Source organism: Procambarus clarkii, chromosome 31 (genome assembly GCF_040958095.1).
Source record: "Procambarus clarkii isolate CNS0578487 chromosome 31, FALCON_Pclarkii_2.0, whole genome shotgun sequence".
NCBI classification, from domain to species: Eukaryota; Metazoa; Arthropoda; class Malacostraca; order Decapoda; family Cambaridae; genus Procambarus; species Procambarus clarkii.
In genome coordinates, this window is record NC_091180.1 from 26081589 (window position 1) to 26096425 (window position 14837).

A 14837-nucleotide genomic window follows, 5' to 3' on the forward strand; every position below is an offset into this window, starting at 1 on the left:
TGAGTATTTGAGTATATTGAATTCATCATTATTACCAGCAGTAATATCAGCTTAGTATTGTGGCTAGTATTAGTAGTATATCAGCTTAGAGTTATCAGGGGGGAAAGCGCCATGCCATTACGACTATATAGCACTGGGAAGGGGTCAGGATAAGGATTTGGGATGGGACGGGAGGAAAAGGAATGGTGCCCAACCACTTAGTGGACATTCGGGGATTGAACGCCGACGTGCATGAAATGAGACCGTCGCTCTACCGTCCAGCCCAAGTGGTTGAGGATAAGAAATTAAAATATTTTTCTATTGGGTAAAGTTAATTTATTTTTTCTTTGGCCTTCAACGTATATAAAATAGCAATTATTCACCCTGAAAGTTTTCCTTTGACCTTTGACTAAGACAGAGTACCTGAAACTTACCTGTGAGTACCTACAGCCCGCAGACCTAAGTCACAATGGGTCAACACAGGTATGTTGTCAACAGCCTTCAAGGTACCTTCAAGCCGTCTTAGACAAAGGTCAAAGCAAAGTTTGAGGGGAAATAATAACCATCTTACAGGCATTGAAGCACAATTAACACCCGACTCGATAATGGTCCGAGACGGACCCAAAACGCTGTCAGATCTTTTATTTTCTTGAGGCGTCGGTGTGGTGTATAATAGCCACTTTCAATACCTTGGAGGCATTAACAATCAAGAACAAAGATTGTGTTACAATATGTTTTTAAGAAATTAAAAAAATAATAAATTGTTAACTATATGTATATTTATAATGTATGAATTTTCATATCACTATTATTTATCACTATCATTTTCACTATTTCCGTCGTCTTCATCACCACAGTCAAACAGATGCACATCTTAGCCAAAAACAAATCCATTTGACATTGTTTAAAGTACATTGTTTAAAGTTTGCTCGATTCAGAGACATAAATTTTGATTTCCTGACATTTCGATTTGAAATAAGAAAGATGAAGACATCTCCTTATTTATGTGAAGATCTTACGAAGGAGACGAGACGTGTTTTGGGATATATATATATATATATATATATATATATATATATATATATATATATATATATATATATATATATATATATATATATATATATATATATATATAGAGGAGTTCGAAGAAATATACAACCTCTACGAAACAAACTTCCCCATATTTCCTCTTAATGTCCACTTTTTGTAACCAATCAGATATGTAGCTGTGTGTAACTTTGTATAATAAAGCGTACAACATAAATAATAAAAAGGGGGGTGGTAGGTGAAGTGAACACTCATACGTATTAAGATTAAAATGGCAAGTTTTTTTTCTGAATGCTCTGTGTTCCCTTCTCCGAGGTTATGGGTCCCCACAATTGCACCAGATGTGGTAACTTTATATATATATATATATATATATATATATATATATATATATATATATATATATATATATATATATATATATATATATATATATATATGTCGTACCTAGTAGCCAGAACGCACTTCTCAGCCTACTATGCAAGGCCCGATTTGCCTAATAAGCCAAGTTTTCCTGAATTAATATATTTTCTTAATTTTTTTTCTTATGAAATGATAAAGCGACCCATTTCATTATGAATGAGGTAAATTTTTTTTTATTGGAGTTAAAATTACCGTAGATATATGACCGACCCTAACCAACCCTCCCTAACCTAACCTATCTTTATAGGTTAGGTTAGGTTAGGTAGGTTAGGTTAGGTTAGGTTAGGTAGTCGAAAAAACATTAATTCATGAAAACTTGGCTTATTAGGCAAATCAGGCCTTGCATAGTAGGCTGAGAAGTGCGTTCTGGCTACTAGGTACGACATATATATATATATATATATATATATATATATATATATATATATATATATATATATATATACGTTGCTCTCAGATATTGTTCCCTTGGGATCATAAACAATCGTTTGACACCAATATAAACAAGCGAATTGTCACAATAACGTGGCTGAAATATGTTGACCAGACCACACACTAGAAGGTGAAGGGACGACGACGTTTCGGTCCGTCCTGGACCATTCTCAAGTCGATTGTGGAGAATGGTCCAGGATGGACCGAAACGTCGTCGTACTTTCACCTTCTAGTGTGTGGTTTGGTCAACACACCAATATTAGACTCAAAAGTGATTTCCGAATGGAAGAGCATCGTAATAGGCTTTATTTGAAGTCTAATTCTACCTCCAGCCGCCATATAGAGGAGTTGATCTTCCTTTCTGAGCTGAACGTTTGTCGTTGAAATGTTTGTAAATTTCAGTTACGCAAAACTTAAAAAAGAAAAGAAATTTTTATTAATACATATATTAATATATATATACATATATATATTTTTTTTGGGGGGGGGGGCACTCTTGCTATTTACTATTTGTTACTTCAGGATCGAGATGTTAGCTCATGTCCCTCACCTCCTTTTAAACCGTCTATCTAATGCACTGACTCCAGAAGCTATTTTTTTTTATCGTATCTACTTCATATGTTTATCTGTCACAAACACACGCACACACACACACACATATTGATTGACCTGTTGATTGACAGTTGAGAGGCGGGACCAAAGACTCAGAGCTCAACCCCCGCAAGCACAACTAGGTGAGTACGTGCACGGAGAAGAAAACGGAACACAAGATATCATTATGAAAGACAAAATACTCCAGATATCGAAAGTCAATAGACATCTCACCAGACCTGTCACTTGAGATGTCTGGTATCGTCATCAGCGTTGACAAAACTGTACAAAAAATCACATCGCTGGAGGAGAGGCAGGTAAGACATGGTCACGACACACAAAATACTCAAAGTGATCGTCAAGATAGACCGAGAAAGGCACATTCGCAGAGAGGTATTCCAAAAGTCACAAAGTTTCGGTGTCAAGTTAGTAAAGAAATTACTTGAAATAGAGGAGAGGTGCAGCAGTGGAGGGAGACTCCACACTCTTTGTATATATATATATATATATATATATATATATATATATATATATATATATATATATATATATATATATATAAATATATATATATTGCTATAAATGTAGCACACGCCATGGAATCTTGGCTGGGACGAGAAAGTCAATATAGCCTTTTTCTCTCGCTGCTGTTTTCTTTATAAGGTCTTGAGAGACAGAAAGTCATGTAGCGCGATAGAGAGATGAAGAATTGTTTATTTATGCTCCTTTGTAGAGTTGATATGACACAAGTTTGGGCAGAGAATGGCAGAGTAGGACTAAGAGGACATAGTGAAGTGAGAAATTAGTTTGGGGGAAGGGCGGAAAGAGGAGCGCACGCACACACACACACACACGCGCGAGCACCCACACACAACTTGAAATTGAGTGCCCAAATCAGCCATAGAGATTATAGAAAGAAATTTTCAGTGTCAGAGTAGTAGACAAATGGAATGCATTAGGAAGTGATGTGGTGGAGGGTGATTCCATACACAGTTTCAAGTGCAGATATGATAGAGCCCAGTAGGCTCAAGAATCTGTACACCAGTTGATTGACAGTTGAGAGGCGGGACCAAAGAGCCAGAGTTCAACAACCCTTGCAAGCACAACTAGGTGAGTACACACACACACACACACACACACACACACACACACACACACACACACACACACACACACACACACTCACACACACACAATCACCTTGTACAATTCCTTCAGATGTAAAAAACTTACCTTTCTCGGCATTTTCTACCAACTTCATTTACAAATTTTAAAAGTTAGTTTCTTTAAGAAAACAATAAATAGACACCTTCCTACAGTAAGGTCTGGACCAATCAGGTTGTAGTGGATATGTAGTGGGCCTGAGGGCCGCTCCAAACACATCGTTGGCCCTAGTTATTACAAGTCAACCCAAGCCCCCCGGGACGGGCTTGTAGAGTAGAACACTTAAAACCTTCTACAGGTATACTCCAGGTAGTCTACAACTTCCTCCTTCGCCTTCAAAACAGTTTACATTAACAAATAATTTATCAGATAATAAATTATCCGATAATTTATCAGATAATTTGTCTAAACTCAATGTTAAAATTCTTCATTACCTTTAGTTAATGTTAAATTTATATCAGTATTTTTGTCAATATAGATATTTTGGAAACTATAAAATCATTTGATAGATATAACTATACATAACAATAATAATATCCATCTATCTATATTTAATATTTATTTTATTATATTTATTAATTTAATTTAAAAATTTGTTTTAATTTCTATTTTTTTTTTTTTTTTTTGCCTTTTTAGTGCACTTCCTTTTAGATTTTTCCATTTAACAAAAATAATTTGTACATGATTGATAGAAACATAAACAATCTAATAATATTTTTATTGATAGTTTTACATCAAAATACATAATCTTCAGAGTATGTTTGTCAGTCTATAGCAAGTTCTGATCGCCACTGCCTTATGCATAGTTGTAAACAAACTTTCTAAATGTGTCTACCTGCTATTTGTAAATCGAATTAAATTACCTATTTACATATTGTAAATGTGCTGTGAAAACTAAATTGTAATATCACATGTAATGGCCAATAACTTTGTACAATAAATTTTACAGATGAAACGTGGAAAAATAACACTAGGATCAGGTCCTAGATTTACAAAGACTTAGCGAAAATGGAGTTCCTGTGTGTGTGTGTGTGTGTGTGTGTGTGTGTGTGTGTGTGTGTGTGTGTGTGTGTGTGTGTGTGTGTGTGTGTGTGTTTCTGGTCACGCCATCTTGAGTGCGTCAACTCAAGTGCACTCTCCCAAACGGCCGTAACCGATGGTCACAATCGCGTGTGACTGGAGCACACTCTAAGTACACTCTTGGCGTTTGAGTGAGTGAATATCTGGGATGCACTCAACACTCCATCAAATGGAGGGAAAGACCGAGTTAATTGGGCGACATGGATGGAATTGTGGATGGATAGACATTGAAGGGGAAGCCAACTAAACTGAAGTAGAATAGTTGGCAATGGAAATGATTCACTGTGAGTGTGTCGGGTCTGTGAAGGATCTGGTTTACATAGGAACGTAGGTAGGTCAATCCTAGCCCCCGAGATGACAGCCGTATCCACACAATTAAAAAAAACAAAACACCACTATGGTTTATAATACTTCCTATATACAGTCCTATTTACACTGAGCACTGGGATTAATTTAGAGGATTTACAAGCCCCTCGCGAGAGCTTGTGATGAGGAGCGATGAGAAATATGAGACGACGGTGAGAGGTGAGGATAATGGAGATGATGAGGATGGGAATGAGAGAGATAGAGAGACGCTGATTAGAGAGACAGGACAGGGGGGATGGATAGGTCTTTAGACCTGCGATGCGGCCTCTGAGCGATAGTAGGACGGCGCTGTGAGGGGAGAGGGAGAGGAGGAGGAGAGGGGAGAGGTGAGAGGCGAGGAAGGGAGAGAAGCCGTCACGGTGAGAGCAGATCCCACCAGAGGAGATCCGCCCGCCATGGAGGATGCGAGAGAGCGCAGGACATCCGGCCGAAGCGCTTCGGGTCGCAACGTCTCTTGTCGCAGCATTTCGTGTCTGAGAGCATCGTGCCGCAGCTCCGGTCTCAGGGCTTCGGGTCTTATGGTCTCTGGTCTCAGGGCTTCGGGTCTGAGTGCATCTCTGAGCGGGTCTGAGTGCATTGGCGGCAGGATAGGCAGGCCGGGCGGGTACAGGCGGTAGGCCAGGGGCTTCTGTAAGGCTGCGGCAGCTGCGGCTTGGCGGTAGTACAGGTCGACGGAGGCTGCGGCGGGGCTGAGAGCGGCGGCGGCGGCAGCGGCTGCGGCTGCGGCAGAGGACGGCTGCGGCGGGTAGGGCCATCCGTACGGCGCGCTGTAAATCCTCTGCACGGCGGCGTAGTTGCCAGCCTCGGCCAAGAGCTCGAGCCCGACCGCCGTCTGTCGCTTCCACTTCGTCCTGTAATGGGGAGGGACACGACAGGTCACGACAGGTCACGAAAAATAAGAGTTACCAATAGAGTTAATAGGTCAGTACGACTAACATGGTAATAGATATTGAATAGACATTGAATAGATATTTAATAGCTATTAAAGAGATATTAATAGCCATTGAATAGATATTTAATAGTTATTGAATAGATATTGAATAGATATTAATAGATATTTCAATAATTATTTGCTGAAGGCACTGAAAAAACCTGATTGGTTTCACGTGTGAAGGGATCACTTACCGTCTGTTCTGGTACCAGGTCTTGACTTGGGTGTCGGTCAGGTTCAGCTTGGCGGCCAGTTCCATGCGGTCCTGGACACTTAGGTACTTCTGCCGCTCGAAACTCTTCTCCAGCGTCTGTAACTGGTTGTCTGAGAACGCCGTCCGGGCCTTCCGTTGTTTCTTGCAAGGTGGAGGTACAGAGCCGTCAGCGCACCCTTCGCCGTTTTCTGTGGGAGGAGGAAAACACAATCCGTTAATATAAGACTCAAATGAGAGGACAGGCTTATATATATTAATCTCCTACCACCTCATATGTATTAGCTCACTCACACTCTCACACATGCATTACTTATACCTTTTTTTACTCATGCTACCCCCCCTACCCCCTCATGAGTGACCTCACACACTCACAGATTTCTTCATCGTTTTCTGAGACCAATTGACACCGACTTCAAATAATCAGTATTAATATGTCCAAACTACGTTAACTCGTTCCCTTTGCCCTCTCCTAGGGAAAGGGAGGACCCTTTCCCTTACCCACCCAGGGGAAAGAAGGACTCCTTCCCTTTACCCTAAAGGGAGGGAGTTTTTTTTTTTAGTTGCACCTATACGGCGAAATTCAAACAAAATTAACGATGAAAAATACATCGTAAAATAGTAATTAAATTTTTTAATGCAATTCTATGTGAGGTGAACATATGAATGACAAGTCCAGAGTGACAGGAAAATGTAGTAACAGGAAAATACATCAACAGGGTACTACAGCAACAGCATAATACAACAACAGGAAAATACATCACCAGGGCACTACAGCAACAGCATAATGCAACAACAGGAGGAAGAGTCAACCACATAAATATACACTAACAGAAATAATAAAAGCCTATTTAGGCCCAAATAGCACGTGCTTAATCCATAAACCGGAACCACGGAAAATAGGATAAGGGAGATCCCCCTTATCCTAAGGGGGACCCCCCTTATCCACGGTTAGGATAAGGGGGCACTTTACATTGACCGATTTATTGACGTTGGTAAACCTTAGGAGGACGGGCCTGTATACCCTTGAAGGATACCCTTTCACTTCATCCCCTCTATCACTTGAGTGTCACCCTCCAATCTCATTCTACCACTCAAGCGTCTCTTCCCCCCACCCCCCTGGGTCACAGCCTTTCCCCTCCACAGTCATAAAGTCACCCCTCCCCCCCTTCCTCCAACCCAAGCACTTAAGCGCCACCTCCCCTCCTCTCACAGTCCACTTAAGCGGTTACCCTCAAAACCCATATCAAACTCATTCCGATTAGTAATGCTCATCTGCGTGGGCCCACTGTTGCCACAACCGCTCAAGCGGTGAGACCCATCGTATATCGCTCTGACGATATACGATATACGATATTTCCACATATAACAAACCCTCCGGCGATATATATAAACTCACAGGCACTGAAATCGCACAGTCAAGTGCTTTGCAATCATAGCAGTGTCCAAAAGGAGATTTATTTCCAAAAAAATCAACACAGGAAGCATTTCGCTATCCTTAGAGGGTGTTTTATTGTTTTTATTTTTTTTTGGGGGGGGGATATTAAGATGTCCTCAGTAACGCATATTGATAACGAACGACCTCGTATCTCATTGATGATTGATTGATTGATGAAGATTAAGCCGTCCAAGAGGTGGCACGGGCATGAATAGCCCCGTTAATGTCTTTGATTGCTATTCACAATCTTTGTAGATGTTAATGCCGCGTTTATCCCAGACCAAACAGCTACTTGGTCGTACGACAGGCGTGCGGAATCGTTCGCGTGTGTACGGCTTGGGACGCAGGTTCGAATCCTCGTCACGGCCCTTGTGGATTTGTTCATTGGGAGATCGATGTCGCAAGGAAAGGAAGGGGGGGTGGGGGGGACTGATCTGGGATGCGATGAGTGTGGGGGGGAGGAGGGGGAAGGGGGGATATGCAATGTTGAATCCCCTCTTAAGAGAGTCTTAATATGTGGTTTGGTGTAGTCTCTCCCTCTGTGTATCGTGTAGAAAACGTACATAAGAGGTCGGACGGTGTGTACATATATATATATATATATATATATATATATATATATATATATATATATATATATATATATATATATATATAAATATGGCCTACCTAAGGATACAACAACACAAAATTGTTGCCTAATTCCTGGACAGCTATTTACTGCTAGGTAAACATAGGCATTAGGTGAAAGGAAACTTGACCCCAATGTTTATGCCCCGCCAGAGAATCGAACTTTCGATCCTCGGTTGTGAGTCGAGAAGGTAGCCCACTGAACTACAGAGCCCCCCCCCCCTTGTAAGCTATGCAACACAATGTGAACAAATTGCTAAACAAGCCAATTACACATAAACTAGCAAGTAAACAGTCCAGAAAAGTTACGTAATACGCCGGATTTTGCACGTATTGGGCCAAAGCGTAAAAATATCTTAAGGGATTTAAGGAAATTTTAAGTGATTAAATTTCCCTTAAAATCTTAAGGGATTTTAAGGAAAAACACCGCAATATTGACGTATTATTGCCCTGAAGATTATCTGACGTTTCTGACAAGGCAAAACCATTTTTTTTTTTTACGGAGTGGTAATAAAGAGACCTGAGTGTATGAAGAACCAGGGTGGTTGGTGGGGTTGGGGGGGGGGGATGTTGGCGGGCTACGAACGGCGTCCCGGGGTCGGCGCGGCGAATCGGTGGCAGGAGGGCTTGAACGCGTCGGTCGCGGCAGTAAGGCGACACGCTCGCTGCCAACGGAAGTTGCGTTAATTGATGACGATCACCGCGGATCGCTTGCCACTCCCGGTGGGGGGGGGGAGGGGAAAGGGGAATCAATTAAAACCCCGGACTACTCCGAGAGAGAGAGAGAGAGAGAGAGAGAGAGAGAGAGAGAGAGAGAGAGAGAGTGTGTGTGACAGCACAGAAACAGAAAACAGATTTAATAAACAAATGTTAAAAACCCCATTATCACTTCTTTAACCTTACAACCACTTGGGCTGGACGGTAGAGCGACGATCTCACTTCATGCAGGTCGGCGTTCAATCCCCCGACCGTCCACCAAGTGGTTGGGCACCATTCCTTATCCCCCCGTCCCATCCCAAATCCTTATCCTGACCCCTTTCTAAGTGTTATACAGTCGTAATGGTTTGACGCTTTCCTCTGATAATTCCTTCCTTCGCCAACCGGGCTGTGGTGGGTATGTGGGCCTGCGGGCCGCTCCAAGCAATAGCCTGGTGGACCAAGCTCTCACAAGTCAAGCATGGCCTCGGGCCGGGCTTGGGGAGTAGAAGAACTCCCAGAACCCCATCAAGCAGGTATCAACCTTATAAATGACTTCTTAAACATACCACAAATTCTCAACTTAATCTACGGGTGATTTACCCGAAAGATCTTCAAGATGACACACCATTCTTGACACACCTCGGTCTGACACCAGATATAATCCTAGACAGTGTATACATCGCTGGACCCCCCCAGACTGACCCCTACCTGTGTCATGTGTCATGTGTCTGGAAGATAGGAAGATAAACTTCACAGCAACAAAAATGATCCCAGAACTAAGTCCAAGTGTCCTGGGACGAAGAATATTGGAGACCAAACATGAAAGAGCGAATCTTCCCGAGAATCTTTAAAAAAATAATGAATAAATTGAAAGATATTTAATCCGGATTTCTATAAAAGGCTCAATATTGCTATATAGAAGCCATTCTGTAGCTCTCACAAGGGGCAACAGCTTCAAGCTCAACAAGCCACAATGTAGGATCCAAAAGAGATGCTTTTTTTTTTAGCTCGTAACATAACAAACATTTTCAACAGCCTATCCTTTTTTTAGGAAGCTTTTAATACCAATAAAACACCAGCTTAAAATCCAGTAAGAAAAAAATCCTCAGGAATACTGGGATTTTTTTTTGGGGGGGCGGGGAATTAATTGACAAACTAAAGGCTTCCTGTCCCCGTCAATACCACTAAATTTGGCCCATTAAATAATAACTGACATTTGTGCATAAGGATTCAGTTGACTTTATTATAGAGCCTAATAATTATTTTTTATTGTTTGTAGTGTCTTCAATTCGCTTTATTATCGTTGTTTTACTTAGTATTTTATTTGCTCTTATTATGGTTATTAATTCTTATAATTATTTTTTTATTGTTGCAATTAAATTTATCGTTCAGTAATAAAGTAGTTTTCGTAATAAAAATTATAATACCAATAATAATAATCCCATTTTAAATTACAAAATAATTATCTAATATTTTATACAAAAAATTAATACAGCAAAAATATTTTTAGTTATAATTATTATCACTAATAAGTTCCCCAGTGCATGGCAAGATTAAATAGTGCATGACAACATGGTAGATCATATGGCACCTTAGCAGAGTGCATGGCAGCTTGGTATATCGCACTGCGGCATGGTATATCGCATGGCAACATGATATAGCGCATGGCAACATGATATAGCGCATGGCAACATGATATAGCGCATGGCAACATGATATAGCGCATGGCAACATGATATAGCGCATGGCAATAGTATAGCACATGGCAGCATGGTAGAGTGCCTTTGAACATGGCAAGAGTGCATAGCAACATGGTATACAGCATATGGCAACATGGCAGAGTGAATCGCAGCATGAAACAGTGCCAAGTAAGTCATCATTCTTGACTACCCTGCATGCTAAGTCATCATCCGGCACCCCTGGAATGATAACTGTACCTGTGGATGGGTGGGTGTGATTTCAGAGGTTGTAAATCAGATCTGTAAATGACCTTGAATTGTCCGCTAACGCTAACGACCCCTCAGCGAACCACCACCGCCACATCTAACGAGCGCGAATTACAACGACCGGAATGACAGCGACACCCAACGAGAAGGACCGCGAACCGCAACGACCGCGAGCGACAGCCGACCTAGAATGACACTAAACGTCGAACGATAGCGAAGAACGACAAGAGGAATATTTCCGTAACGACTAAACTACTGCCAACGACAATTCAATAGACACCATGGACTATTGAAAACTGATAGACTTCCGAAACTAGATATTTAAGACGACACTTCGAGCCGAGACGACCGAGAGAACGACAAGTTAAAATACCTTCAAATCGACCACATTACCAAGAGAAAATTCCACCACGACCAATAATAACAACACAAAAATACTTTATAACACAAACCCCAATAAACTTGATGAACAAGGCACTAACAACGACCGTCCTTAATTACCCAAAATCGCCACCACTTAATCCTCCTCGTAAATCCGGTCCATAAATCCCAATATAATATGGTAATAACAGCCAACGTACAGGAAAAAAATCGCCTTGTTGTGGTGATTACAAAGGACAGGCGAGAGAGAGAGAGGGAGGGAGAGGGAGAGGGAGGGAGGGAGAGTGAGAGAGGGGAAGGGAGGGAGGAGTCGCCTGTCGTTAACTACCCTGTTGGGGGAATTACGCTCTTGCTCTCACCCTCGTTAGACAGTCATGAAGCTGTGAGCACGATTGTTTCTCGTGAATAGCTAATGAGGTGGTGGTTAGTCATTAGCCACCGAGGGAGGGGAAGGAAGAGGTGAGAGATGGGAGGGGAGGGAGGGGTGAGAGGGGGGATCTAGGAGGGGGAGCGGGGTGTTGGGAATGGGAGCGCAGAGGGGGTGGAGAGGGAAGTAATGGGGTGGCAAGGGAAAAAAAGTGGGTGTGGAGAGGAATAAAGTGGGTGGGGAGAGAGAGATAAAGGTTATCGTTCTGAGGAGATGAAAAGGGGTGACGCTGAACTGGGGAGATGTTAAGGGGGGTGACAGAGAAGAAGGGGGGGTGCAGGGGGGGTGCAGGGGGGGTGTGTGGGAAGGGAAGAATGGTGGCAGTTAAATAGCCAAATTAATTACTGAATGGTTAAAGAAAAGGTTGAGAACACTCCATCAAAGTTCCAACTTAACCTTTGTAAACATAACTCCCATTACAAAATACCCGAAAAATAACAAAGTTTTCCCATTAAAAACACAACCTCGATTTCCTTTGCAGAAAACATTACTTGAGGTAAAACGCTCGATTGGTGTTTTAAATCATTAATATATACGAAAAACACACATTCCGCCTCGGAGTCCCGTCACTATTCCATGCTTCTATATGCCCTCAAGTCGAAGATAAAACGTGGAAAAGAAAGAATAGCGGATGAAACAGAAGGGAAGGGGAACAAAAGACTGAAAGAAGGGGAAAATATAGCAAATACAGAAATAACATTTTGAGAGTGAATAATAAGGTTGTTGTTGTTGTTAAAGATTCGCTACTAGGAACAAACAGTTCCGAGTAGCACGGGCTATGGTGAGCCCGTAGTGAATAATAGGGAATAAAGCTGATTTTTCATAGCCTTCCGTTGATCTTCATTGTCTGGGTACTGGTGGCACCTAAGTGGGTACTGGTGTCACGAAAGTGGGTACTGGTGTCACGAAAGTGGGTACTGGTGTCACGAAAGTGGGTACTGGTGTCACCTAAGTGGGTACTGATGTCACCTAAGTGGGTACAGGTGTCACCTAAGTGGGTACTGGTGTCACGAAAGTGGGTACTGATGTCACCTAAGTGGGTACTGGTGTCACCTAAGTGGGTACTGATGTCACCTAAGTGGGTACTGGTGTCCCCTAAGTGGGTACTGGTGTCACGCAAGTGGGTACTGGTGTCACGCAAGTGGGTATTGTTGATTGTCGGTAAACCAGAGAATTCCGCTATACCAAAGGTCTTGCCTCATGCAAGTCGGCGTTCAATACCCGAATATTTCATTCGGCAAATTATATTTCATTCAGGCATTGTGTGGAGTACCATGCTAACCCACTCACCTGATCATAGGGTCCAGAAGCTCCTGCATTTGTTACACAATTATGAGACATATGTACGTTCTTCTGGGCGACCTGCCAATTGTCTGGTAGATGGTGAACAGCCGTAACAACCACGATGTAACGACGCAACTGTCGTCTACATCATTGAAGCGACAGTTCATAGCCAAGTAGATCACGGCATTAGCGTGTCCGTAAGGTAACTATCCGGCAAGACGGAGACAGACAGACAGACAGACAGACAGACAGACAGACAGACAGACAGACAGGGGGGTGGGGGGACAATGAACATCTATTTAAACATTGTTAACATCTATGTAAACAAACATAAACGACAATCGACTTGAGAATGGTCCCGGACGGACCGAAACGTCGTCGTCCCTTCACCTTCTAGTGTGTGGTCTGGTCAACATACCTAAACATTTCATTGAGATGAGTGAAGCAATCAGGAATTGGCAGGATATACATACACGTGTCGAGCTCATCTACACATATGTATCCTATAGTCTGACACGTGGTCATACTCCTACATGAGTCTGACCACGTGTCAGACTCATGAGTTACACCACATTTTAAACCAGAACAAAACAAAGACTCATCACAATCAACAAGACAAGATCTCCGAAACGTTCTGCCTGAAAGGAAGATGATTCGACCAGCCAGGAAAGCGAGCTTCATGTGGCAATAATCCCCACCTGTATCATGACGGGAACCTCATACTGTATCTCCCCCCCCCCTTCAAGAGGATACATACTCACCCACTACATGAGTATGTATACCTCGCGCACTCCGTCCTCCTAATAGAAGGTCGTATTTTGACGTAGACTCTACCTAAGGCCACGAAATCTAATCGTACTAGAAAATGGTAGAGGCTTGCGAAATTGACACATACTGTCCCGTTTTCTGTTTTGGGTTCTCTGGTAGGTTAGGATAAGGGGAGGCACTTTAGTACGACATTTTCTTGACGTTGGGGAATCTTAGGAGGACAGAGAGGTGGAAGGAATGTGTAGGTTCGAGGCCCGTCGGGAGAAAAAGAGAGAGAGAGAGAGAGAGAGAAAGAGAGCAAAGAATGAAAAGCGAATATACAAAGATCCTTGACAATACAAATGATGAAAGAAGAGGAAACGTCTGAAGAAAGAAATGAAGGAAGTAAGGAACTAAGGAAGGATAGTGCAGATTTCATTCCCAACCTAACCTAAACAATCGTTATTTGTTGTTGTTTTAGCTTGGGCTACTCGGAACAAGTTGCAAGTAGCACGGGCTATGGTGAGCCCGTAGTGGACTTACCTAGCACAGGAGCGGGGCTGTGTCTCCTGTCTCTAAACAATCCTTATAGCTTACCTTAATACACCTCCCTCCCTAACACCTTAGCTTTCCCCACCAAAGATACCTTCCCCACCTCATCTCACCTTACCCCAACCTTATCTTCCCTCAACCATACCTTTCCTTAACGTTCCCCTCCTCTCTCCCCTCCCCCCTCCATATTACCACCACATCAAAAATTAGCCCCACAATTATCTTTTGTTTTTTTTTAATATCTGATGTATATTTGGCTCTATTTACAAGTCATTTACCTGAGCGTTCTAATTCCTGGCTTAATTATGGTTAGTGCAGGTAGTCACTGAGGGCAGAGTGAGGGGACAGGTGGGGGGGGAGAGAGAGAGAGAGAGAGAGAGAGAGAGAGAGAGAGAGAGAGAGAGAGAGAGAGAGAGAGAGAGAGAGAGAGAGAGAGAGAGACAGAGAGAGAGACAGAGACTGAGGGTCTTAGGTAATTCACACCTGATATATCTTACTCATCAATA

At 42.3% G+C, this 14837-nt stretch overlaps 1 protein-coding gene across 1 annotated transcript in view; it reads right to left on the minus strand.

Moving 5' to 3' along the window:
* Nucleotides 1–4342: 4342 nt before the first annotated feature.
* LOC123747524 (barH-like 1 homeobox protein) overlaps nucleotides 4343–14837 on the minus strand; it is a 17538-nt gene continuing 7043 nt past the window's right edge. The window contains exons 2-3 of the mRNA XM_045729740.2: nucleotides 6211–6418; nucleotides 4343–5936 (exon numbers count right to left, since the gene is read on the minus strand). Coding sequence (XP_045585696.1) covers nucleotides 5333–5936; nucleotides 6211–6418 — 812 coding nt within the window. The 3' untranslated portion in view covers nucleotides 4343–5332. The remainder of the gene's footprint in view (nucleotides 5937–6210; nucleotides 6419–14837) is intronic.